The sequence below is a fragment of the Sander vitreus genome, chromosome 24, assembly GCF_031162955.1.
Source record: "Sander vitreus isolate 19-12246 chromosome 24, sanVit1, whole genome shotgun sequence".
Taxonomy (NCBI): Eukaryota; Metazoa; Chordata; class Actinopteri; order Perciformes; family Percidae; genus Sander; species Sander vitreus.
Window position 1 is genome coordinate 9,601,947 of NC_135878.1, and position 12,158 is coordinate 9,614,104.

The window sequence follows — 12,158 nt, forward strand, 5'->3', positions numbered from 1 at the left end:
TTATAAAACCCCCTCTGTGCGTTTACTCCTCCACACCACAAGGGCAGTCATGAGCAGGGTGACCAGCACTGGCACTGCGATAAACGGGGCGAGGATGCTGGTTGGCGGGTCGTGGATGAGCCGGCCGGTCAGAGCGCAGTCGTGGAAGTAGATCCAGTGAATCTGCATGAAGAAGCGGTCGACTATCTGATTTGGCCAGAAGCAGTCCACCCTCAAGGCCACCTGGAAGGTGCAGTTGGTTAGCCCCTCGTAGATCCTGCAGAGGGCGACAACACACAGTCAAAAACACCAAACACCCAAATCTACCTACATGATTCACCAAGGAAAAACATGATCCAACTCTCAAATGCCATCACAAACATCTAGCGTCATGAAGATCAGAAGGGTCTTGTTTTAAATTAACTCTTTTCTGGTCTCTCATATTTGACTACCTTTCACAAAACTATTGCCCCTGACCCACTCCTTGCCATCTTTGGTTTAGTGGTGTTTAACCCCAACATCACAAACTATGAAGGGCAAGCCATGTCTCTATGTACTTTGTTGGCCAGGTGCATCATTCTGCAATTTTCCATAAAATATGGCATCCTCTGCTGGTCAAATGGTCAGAAGCGTGTAAGACAAATAACGGCCAGGGTGACACCCCTAGCACTTGAGTATGCAGCTTTTCTCTTTCTTTTTGCTATGACTTTTTTTGACTGTCATCATTTCATTTTTCCTCTCTGCTGGCTTTTTTATTTATTTACTTTTTACTTTTATTGTTATTTTTTTCTGTGGGGTGGGAGGTTGGGGTGGCATAGGCTTTGTAGGCTTTTTTTGTGTTGTTGCTTAAACGTTCAGAAAACCTAAGGGAAGACTCTTGTATCGTTATCCTGTATAACTCCTGTACAATCGATTCCTTCAATAAAAATATTTGAAGAAAAAAAAATGAAGATCAGAAGCCATATTTTCCATGATGAACTTCCCCTTGTTCCCATTCTGAGTTATAGAAATAAGGTTGAAATAGTCTCTCATTGTGTCTTTGAAAAGACCTTTCAGGGTGGAACCAGAGTAGAGACTCCTGTTGGTAGGGGGAAAAAAAGCCAAAAGGAGTGTCTAGAATTACCACTGGGCTTAACAAAGCTAAATATAACTGCTAGGTGGTATAGAGGGCAGGGGAAATAGAGATGCATACCAACACTGTGGCACCCTCTGTGCAGCATTGCACCATACCAGGAGAGATTCTGTTCCAGATGGCCACTGTGTTTGACTGCATAGCTGGAGGCCGAGCGGACGCAACTTCAATGTTCGTCATACTGTAGGTTGGCTTTTTCTGATCGTTGCAATTTATTGTTTAGTGTTTCATTTAGTGATGGCGAGATGAATCCTCATGAAGCGTTGTAGCTTTCCAGCAAATTGATTCGCAAAAGGGTTCATTTCTCGAGGTTTCATATGTTCAGAATACCACTTGTTGGAGAGAGTGTAAAACAGGCACATATAGGCTTTATACATATTATCAGTGATCTGATGTGATCTACGATACACTGCAGGGGCTTAGAAATAAATCCATTTCCACGTAAACCATTCATAGTGTGTATTTTTTGGTGGTATGTAATGATTGTATAATATAACTATATAATAAACTAATTGTCTTGAGAGGAATGTGGCTATCAAATGTGTGTAAATCAATCCTTTGGTCATAATATGAGAATGGCAGGAGGGGCAATTTTAGAATTCTAAAACTGGAAAGTGGCAGTGGTTTACCCAGGCAGAGGGCAGTGAATTTGCTTGTGTAGATCACGGCTGTATAATAAAACTGACGTCGATTCGAGCCACTTCCTAAACCAGTCCCGTGGTGTGGACGGGCAGCGAGGCTTCAGATGTCATCGATGACGTCATTGGTCTAAAACGATACAAGCTTCGATACGCGCTTCACAGAAAACTTCAGGGATTTCTTGACACACGCTCCGAAGCCTCGGCACAGAACGCGACATCACTAGCGTCATTTCCCTTTGTTGTTGTTATTAACGGGTCAAACAACTTGAATACCACCGCCCCTCAATGACAGTTGAGAATGCAGTGGTCCAACATACGACGCATTTCATTTTCTGTAAGGGATAAAACTCTGACAAAGAGTGAATTTGATTATTAAAGGTCTAAAAATCTAGATTTTGACACAAATGACAGATGCAGGCGTCACTTCCATTTTCGTTTACCTAAATCAGTTTTGCAATTTATACAATCTGGGGGACTTTGGGGCCCAATGGACTTGTGGCCCCAGGGGAGTTGATAATCCATTTCAGTTTCCTGTTTTATTTTGAAGGTTGACTCCTCATGTGTCATGTCTTGTTTGATGTCTGACTTTCTGCCTTGTGGTTTTCCCGTCTTTGTGATTGTCTGCCCCGCCCTCCAGTATTTCACCTGTTCATTAGTCCTCATGTCACCTGTCTCTTGTAACAACCCTTGTTGCCTTGTGTGTTTAGTCAGGTCCCTCCTATAGTCTGGTGTCAGTTTGTTGTACCTTGTAGTGTTGTTCCCTTTACAACTCATGTCTGTTTATAGTGCCCGTATCCTAGTGTTCCTGTTTTTGGATTTCCCGCCTGCTTAACTTGGACTGTAAGTTTATTTTCATAATGTAACCATTTAAACTCTCCCTGCTACCTTTTCATCTTTTTCTTCTGTATTTGGGTCCAAACCGACAATTTGTTAAAATGTGACAAGAGCATCATCAATGAGTATATTTGTGTCTCATGGGCCCACAAACTTTACTAAAACTTTGTTGCAAGTGTTGCAAGTACAAGTACTGTACCTTTAATCACAACATTATACTCTAGGCTATATGACTAACTGACTCAGTTTGTGTCAAGGATTCTCACAAGCATGTTAATACAAACGTGTTGAGCTACCACTCAGCGAAAGTGTTTGGCCTAAAAATAAGACACGAGTCAAGAGAGACCAGAGTTATTTTTTTATAGCTCTGAGCAATAGGCTACAGTGTGTGAATGAAGCCATCTTGTTCAAGTTAAGACAAGCAAGTATTAAGGAAGAAAATCTGTTTGTAGCGAAGCCGCAAACACATTGACATGTAATGCGTCCACAAATATTCTCAAATAGCAGTTTTGTTGAATAATAAATTCTATGATACAAGATTTTATTAATCTGATTGCAATCTACAGTGTTAATTAGACAGAATGTCATGTTGCCAATTTAGAAAATCCTTCAGATGGGGTTCATTTGCATGATTCTAGAAAACATGTACAGTTTCCCCACAGGAGTCTGATAACGGTCAATCACATGGAGACTGAATAGAAGTTTTTGGGATTTGTAGCAGTCAACATGGGCAGGTAAAGAAATGTCACTCGAGACCTAATAATAAAGCATAACCCTGATCATCATAGATGACTTTCACATAGCTTTCACAAATGTGATGGAACAAAAGCCACCTTAAGCAAACTGGTCACAACAGACCAAGTAAGGCATTATGAGAGTGTATTGAATTGACAATTATTATTGCTTATGAATTCAGCTTTTCATGTGCTGAATTCATGTGTAGGAGGAAGACTTTTATTTTCGTTGGCTTAATTGGTCTGCACCCACACACAAGCCTTCTTTGTGTATTTCTAATTTTCTTTTCTGTATGGTTTATTTATCTGTTTGCACAGCCAGCTCTCCAAAGGACCTCGACGACGGCGTCAAACATTGTTGCTAGGAGTTTCGTGACGCAACTGCAAACTCTCTGTGTGCCTATACAATTCTTTTTTTGAGTTACAACTGCACACGCAAACACACGTACACAACCACACACAAAGAGCAACACCACTAATTATGTGCTGGACCAAGAGCGGACAGTGAGCCAGGAGGGAAATCATAGTTTTGACAGTAGCTTCTCCTGTGGGCCTTTCAGCTTCTTTCACCCTCCTGACTCATCCTCAGACTGTCAGTGTTTGGAAAATGACTGCTGAGGGACACACACACACAAACTATATAATGTGCGACACATACATTTAAAGGCTGCGACCATAGACTGTATAAAAGAAGTGGATGTAGCTTGAGGTCTGAAAAGTGAAGCCAATGTGTGCCTTAAATTTGCATTCTTTCTAATGGCCAGCAGGGGGTGACTCCACTAGTTGCAAAAAGAAGTGTGATTGTAGAAGTCTATGAGAAAATGACCCTAGTTTTGATTTAATACCTCAGTAAACATTTTGCGGTCTCAATCACTACTTTTCTTTAAATACAGCATGATGTTCATTTTGTAAATGATGGTCCCATTTAGAGTGAAATAGACAATTAACCAGGGTATGCTTTAGGACGTGGCTACATTGTGGTTGACTAGTTACTACCACAGCGACCTGTCAATCAGGATAGAGGCATAGGCCAGGCGTTTTCCATCATGCCCTGTGTCTTGCGTTGCCTGAGTCTCAAAACTGTGGCCGCCTTGATCTCGGGAGGTTATCGTTACCCACGTGTGCATGACATCTGGAGTCAAGTCGGGATCAAGTCGGCCACAAATCTAAGCGGCATGCATTGGGCGGCGATCGCCAATGATCGATTCTGTGCAGGCCTGGCTCATCTCGAACAAGCCTCATGGCACTGTGTACATTTTAATAGTTTCAAACTTGTTTTTGGGATTGACCCTTTACCAGTGTGTTTTTATTTCATAAAGGATAATTGTAAGATTTTTGGTTGCCTAATAATGTCTTTTTCAGCATTCAGTTGAACTAAAAGACACTCTTAGGAGTCGGCAGTTCATTTCTTTTGGTGGGGAGACGTCACAGTGGCTACCCTTACTTCTTCTATACAGTCCCTGGCCGCTACCAAGCAATGTGATGGTGAGTGGAGACATAGACTGGAGTTGGTGATGGCCGTAAGGCAAGTAGCCACAAAGGCAGTTAAAGATGTCTTATCAGAGAATGAAGTATAGTAAGAGCAACACGTTGAGGGTAGCATTAGTCAAGGCAAACAACCTAATTCTTTCACAAACCATTAGTCCTTTAAGGATAATGTGAAAAAGCTTACATTTTATGTTATGCTCTGTGCTGCATTATATCATTAAAGCTGCAGTTGGTAGGAAGTAAAAAAAAAACGCCAGGATTTGTAGTAGAGTGAGACCTCTTCCTGCAGCTTTCCCTCTCTGTCGCACAGGCATATGCATGCGCAGAACAGCCAATTTAAATCGCTGTCTCTCACTCTGAAATGATCTGTGATTGGCCCAAAAGCCCTATTCGCACGGGATTAGTATTACCTGGTGACCTCTAGTCATTTGTAATAATTGCGGAGTTGTCTGTGATCTTAATCCCGTGCAAATCAGTCTTGTCTGTAATTATAATAAGTAAAAATTCCCCCGCAAATGACCTTCCATATTTCACTAAACAGCAAAGTCTTGTGATAATATTAGTCCCATGCAAATCGACATGCCTGTGATATGGCGAGTCGTATTTCATTTTTATGAATTTCATTTTATTAATTTCAAAATCACACCATCATCCCATGCGAATAGGGCTTAAGTCTCTTGTCACACGCTACATTTTCTAAAGCCTGAAAACAGAGCCAATGGGAGATGCAGAAGTCTAGTTTTTTCTCAGACCACTTGAATTACAATATGCTGAAAGCTATGCTGATTTTTTGCCCAACAACGCCAAAAACAAATTGCCTACCACAGCTTTAAGCTCAGAAGATGGCTAAGATCAAAGGAAAGACAGGTAGACTGAGTTAAACCTTGACTGCATTCTTGCATATGGAGGAAATATGCTTAGTATGCATACTCAGCAGCTTCCTTATGCAATTATCATAACTTTTCAGTCCACTAATAGTATATTATATACCATTTGCAAAAAGAAAAACGTTAACACTGTCACTAATACATTAGTGCTGATGTTTACATTTTAACTCATTTTAATGATTGACATCAGCTGCTACATTCATACATCACTGGCTCATTCATCAGCTGTTTGGACACAGCTGACTATAACATCCAATCATAATCATTCAGGTGTTCAGCGCAGCGAAACATTATAATCTGATCATTTGCATCCCCAACCATCTATTTATGTATAATTTTTGGCATTTACTTTTCATGTGTTTAATAAAAGATTAGTTTTTCCTACAAAATCCTCATTCTTTGAGAGCTTCATCAAAGAGGGTAGATGCTTGATCGGATCCGCTAGACGTGTCGACGTCAGTGGACATGCCTCGTGGTCCGCCTTATTCTGCCTTATTCTGCCTCTGATTGGCTTACCCTGGTATTCTTACCCTTCCCCAAACCACTCCCATGCCTTGACCTAACTACGTTGGCCATTCTAGCAGATCCGATTTAGGATCTACCCTCAAAGAGTAGAGCCTTTTATGCCAGATCTAACGCTATCCTTTTGCCATAAATCAAGTCCTTGAAACAGGTATCTCTGACTAACGTGTACAACATGAGGGACAAGTGATTTGTCTTTTCTTTGCCAACTCTTTTTGCATGACCCAGTAGGTGAACTCACTCCATGGTGTCCAGCCAGCTGCACCACAGGCCCTGGTCCAGCGCCCCCATGTCGAATTTGAACTTAGCTAAGCAGAGATCATTGATCATCCTCTCGTAGAAACCCCTGTTGCAGCTGGACACTGATGGAAGGACTTGAGCTAAAGACAGAAGAGGAAAATAGACAAAAAAAAGTCAAACAAAATGTAGCCCTATTAATTTAAGATATAAATAAGACAATGAATTTGGTTGATATAAGGTGACTGCTTTATTTCAGTGAGTGAAGAGCAATACTATGCATCATTGTAAGGATACAAAAGATTTTACAAAGCACCACAGAGGTGCTTCTGTGTTCAGTGCTTGATAATTAGTGCGACAAACAAGGTCATGTCCTGGCAGTGGTTATTCCTATTGGGCCTATAAGGCTGTTACTTACTACACTAAGAAAAGATTTTAATTTGCAGTCAGAGTCTGAAACCCATTTGTTTACTTCAGAGATGTGTGTTAACAGGCTCTTAACGTGGAGGCAGACTGCTGCCATCCCGCAGGACACTGGGCTGAATGTAACACCGCTGAGCAGTACAGTAGGCGAGGGAACTTAAGCTGGCGGAAAAGAAAAACTGTGTGGAACGAACAGGTTGTTGTTACGATTGAGAAACATGGTGGATCTCGGTCTGCGCCCGCCTGATAAGGGACAACTGTGTGCCTATTATGTTTGCTCTGTCTCAGCTGGCTCTCGAGGCTCTGAAACACTCAAAGGAAGACTGAATGTGTTGACACGGGGATTTTGAAAGAGATGCTACTGAAAGAAAAATGTGAAAAATGGTCGAGACCCCCCCCCCCCCCCCCCTGCTGGTTGCGGCACAGAGGCTTGAGGTGCTTCAATAAAGAAAACTATCAAACACATGCATAAACTGAACATATACAGTAGGGAGAACAAGTATTTGATACACTGGCGATTTTGCAGGTTTTCCCACTTACAAAGCATGTAGAGGTCTGTAATTTTTATCATATGTACACTTCAACTGTGAGTGACAGAATCTAAAACAAAAATCCAGAAAATCACATTGTATGATTTTTAAATAATTTGCATTTTATTGCATGACATAAGTATTTGATCACCTACCAACCAGTAAGAATTCCGGCTCTCACAGACCTGTTAGTTTTTCTTTAAGAAGCCCTCCTGTTCTCCACTCATTACCTGTATTAACTGCACCTGTTTGAACTCATTACCTGTATAAAAGACACCTGTCCACACACTCAATCAAACAGACTCCAACCTCACCTACATCAGAAAAGCAGAACTTAATATTTGGTACAGAAACCTTTGTTTGCAATTACAGAGATCATACGTTCATCCTGTAGTTCTTGACCAGGTTTGCACACACTGCAGCAGGGATTTTGGCCCACTCCTCCATACAGACCTTCTCCAGATCCTTCAGGTTTCGGGGCTGTCGCTGGGTAATACGGACTTTCAGCTCCCTCCAAAGATTTTCTATTGGGTTCAGGTCTGGAGACTGGCTAGGCCACTCCAGGACCTTGAGATGCTTCTTACAGACCCACTCCTTAGTTGCCCTGGCTGTGTGTTTCGGGTCGTTGTCATGCTGGAAGAACCAGCCACGACCCAGCTTCAATGCTCTTACTGAGGGAAGGAGGTTGTTGGCCAAGATCTCGCGATACATGGCCCCATCCATCCTCCCCTCAATACGGTGCAGTCGCATGCAAAAGCATCCCCAAAGAATGATGTTTCCACCTCCATGCTTCACGGTTGGGATGGTGTTCTTGGGGTTGTACTCATCCTTCTTCTTCCTCCAAACACGGCGAGTGGAGTTTAGACCAAAAAGCTCTAGTTATGTCTCATCAGACCACATGACCTTCTCCCATTCCTCCTCTGGATTATCCAGATGGTCATTGGCAAACTTCAGACGGGCCTGGAGATGCGCTGGCTTGAGCAGGGGGACCTTGCGTGCGCTGCAGGATTTTAATCCATGACGGCGTAGTGTGTTACTAATGGTTTTCTCTGAGACTGTGGTCCCAGATCTCTTCAGGTCATTGACCAGGTCCTGCCGTGTAGTTCTGGGCTGATCCCTCACCTTCATCATGATCATTGATGCCCCACGAGGTGAGCTCTTGCATGGAGCCCCAGACCGAGGGAGATTGACCGTCATCTTGAACTTCTTCCATTTTCTAATACTTGCGCCAACAGTTGTTGCCTTCTCACCAAGCTGCTTGCCTATAATCCTGTAGCCCATCCCAGGCTTGTGCAGGTCTACAATTGTATCCCTGATGTCCTTACACAGCTCTCTGGTCTTGGCCATTGTGGAGAGGTTGGAGTCTGTTTGATTGAGTGTGTGGACAGGTGTCTTTTATACAGGTAATGAGTTCAAACAGGTGCAGTTAATACAGGTAATGAGTGGAGAACAGGAGGGCTTCTTAAAGAAAAACTAACAGGTCTGTGAGAGCCGGAATTCTTACTGGTTGGTAGGTGATCAAATACTTATGTCATGCAATAAAATGCAAATTAATTATTTAAAAATCATACAATGTGATTTTCTGGATTTTTGTTTTAGATTCTGTCTCTCACAGTTGAAGTGTACCTATGATAAAAATTACAGACCTCTACATGCTTTGTAAGTAGGAAAAGCTGCAAAATCGGCAGTGTATCAAATACTTCTCCCCACTGTAAATGGTAATTTTGGCAGAAGTGAAGTGTCTGTTAGCTTGTTTATCACCCACAGTTTCTTGGCAACTGGAGCAATCTGACATTCAAGCGTTCAAAGATGCCTTCTAACTTGGCTGCTAACCAGCCTTGCATTCACAGTTCATTTTCCAGGATCAGAATGCTGCACCGCTCCTAGCTGGAGGATTACACTCTATTGACTTACTGCCTTGAAGTTTTTTTCATATTTTGGGGGGAAAGGAAACACCCATCAGTCTAGCAGGAATCGTGAATTCTGCCTGCCTTTAAAACTCAGCATTTATTGATTTAAAAAAAAAAAATGATGTGAATGAAATGAATTTATGAATGTGAAGATGATCCACATCTAGCTCAGATGTCAGGCATGTTTAGCAAGCTGCTGTGCTCCTCAGCTTGGGAGCAACACCTTCATACTGCAGTCTTCATGTCAGTTAGACACAGTATCTGGAGTTATTCTCAGCTGTAGAAAACATTTTAGCAGCAAAATGTAAGCCTTCCATGTCACCTGCTCCATACATCCATATTGCAACACATTGCTGCTGTAAAACCCCAAAGAGCTGATTGATACATGTGATGCTGAATCGGTGTTTTTTAGCCAAAGTGTAGTCAAAGTGTAATATTGTATATATATATAGATAAAACTACCCAACAGTTTATCAAATAATAATATCAGCTTCAAGTCCACCAAATGCATTAAAAATTATAATACAATAATATATTAATAGTATGACAGTCAAAGGGACCAATTTTATACATTGATTAATTTACTTTTGATACTTAGTTAGAGCTGCAAAGGTTTATCGATTAATCGATATTTGATTAATCGATTTGACGCTTTCTTCACCACTCTATGACAGTAAGCTGAATATCTTTGAGTTGTGGACAAACGAGACATTTAAAGACGCTATATTGGGCTTTGGGAAACACTGATCGGCATTTTCACCATTCATCTAACATTTTAGACCAAACAACTAATCGATTAATCAAAAAAATAATAGACAGAGTAATCCAATGAAAAATAATCGTTAGTTGCTGCCCTACTTTAAGTACATTTTGCCCATAATAGTCAAGTATTTCACACAAGTTAAAGTTGATGCAGTACTTTTACTTGTAAAAAAAAAAAAAAAAAAGCCACTTTGAAGTTCTTCACGACTCACCACACAAACACTCACCTGCCATCAACAACACAAGCCCCGCTTTCAGGAGCGACGCGCTCTCCAGAGCCATGCCGAACTCCAAGACGTTTTGCGCACTCTGCTCACACCCTGGAGGTCACGACTCTCATTCTCCCTCAAGTATTTTAGCCACAAAGCCACTGATTCGGGATCCACACCACAACGGTACAGATAAATGAATCGCAGCTCGTGGTGCGCGGTCAACAAGAAGGCGCCAACTGCGCGTAAAAGCCCCTTTGCCCTTTCGGAGTGGCAGCCTCCTTCCCTCGCCGCAACCCTAATCATAGAAGCTCTGCGTGTCATCTGATCCTTTTTGTCCAGCGTGGAGCTGCTCACAGGGGACAAAACAAAGTCAGATGCCAACATTAGTGCCAGTCATGATGAACCCAGGGAACCATCTAATTTACAGTCATATTGTACAAATATCAAAGCATATGGGACACATTTAAAGTAGTATGAGTTGTAAAACGACCCCATAAATCCACACCACATGTCCCATGTGGAATATTATAGGAATAGCCTATTATAGCCCAGCCAGAGAAAACATCTAAGAGATTAAAAGTCTGCATGAAACTATAATACGATCATTATAAACTCAAACACTGAGTCCCTGAAGGAATGCTGCTTTATGTAGGCATTTACTTTGCATCTAGAACAGGTGCTTCATAAACTGCCTTCTAACAAAATATGCCTTTTTAATACACAATTATAACAAAATGTAATAAATATTAATTTGCACCATTATCACTGCAAAGGCCTGGTGCAAGATAACACATCAATAAATGCCCATGAGTTAAGTTTCCCCCATTACTTATTTATCATTTGTAATGGATTACTTTGAATACCCTCTTCACTGTGAGCCATTGTTCTGCAAACCCTCCAATCACACACGGACCCATTACAGCACACAGAGACAGAACTCCCATTTCCATGTCACTCATATCAGCGCAAATCTCCTGCAGCTCAGTAATGTCACTAATTGAATGTTTTATCTGCAGATTTTTGTACAGAAGGAAAGCGACGTTCATTAGTATTCTCAAGGCTGCTCTGCGTTGTGCTGCCACCCTGTGTGTGTGTGTGTGTGTGTGTGTGTGTGTGTGTGTGTGTGTGTGTGTGTGTGTGTGTGTGTGTGCAAATGCTTTTATGTAGCCCATCTCCCATAATATACTATAGACAGTGAGTATTATCTTGATTCTTGGGGAAGAAACAACAGCGCATTTGACACATCTTAGCATTGATTAACATACTTGCAAATGGCATATTTTATTTTGAAAACCTTAAATTCTGTTTAGGGACAGTACACAAATCATTGTATTAGAGGGGCTGAAATGTATGTCTCTCTTTATAATAAAGCCAGCAGGCCCTCCATTGTATTAATACATCTTTCTTTGAACCCTTCCCACGAGTGAGAGAACAATTGCAACTCCTCTCAACATCTCAAAATAAAAAAGGCTACAGCCACCAATTGCCAAATTTATTGTTGTCCTGCTGCATTGGCCAAGTACTTTTATGAGCTGTGGAGCACAGAGTCCCTTACCACAGTTTTTTTTTATTTTTATGGTCAAACAATGTTGATAACTAGGCTTTGAGGCAAGCGTGTGGCCATTTGGATGAATTCCCATTTATGAGCACAATATTTGTAAAAAAATAAATAAAATAAAATACATCCCAAATCTTATTTTATGTCCCCCATAATGCAAGCTACAGAGAGAAGGGCACACAATTGAGTCATTCTCCATAAATTCCCCTAGAGAGCAGCAGAGGACACTAAATGAATCCTCTCTTTAGCACCGGGGGGGATTTATGAAGGGTCATTTAGATCCTTGCTGCTGGAGTAATTTGGCAATAG

The 12,158-nt window shown here is 41.5% G+C and overlaps 1 protein-coding gene across 1 annotated transcript; it reads right to left on the minus strand.

The window, feature by feature from the left end:
• On the minus strand, positions 1-10,361 carry LOC144513030 (receptor activity-modifying protein 1-like). Its single transcript, XM_078244091.1, has 3 exons — positions 10,307-10,361; positions 6,459-6,597; positions 1-256 (listed from the first exon to the last, which is right to left on the minus strand). The coding sequence occupies exons 1-3, from the start codon at positions 10,359-10,361 to the stop codon at positions 1-3; spliced, it is 450 nt and encodes a 149-aa protein (XP_078100217.1).
• Between the last annotated feature and the right edge of the window lie 1,797 nt (positions 10,362-12,158).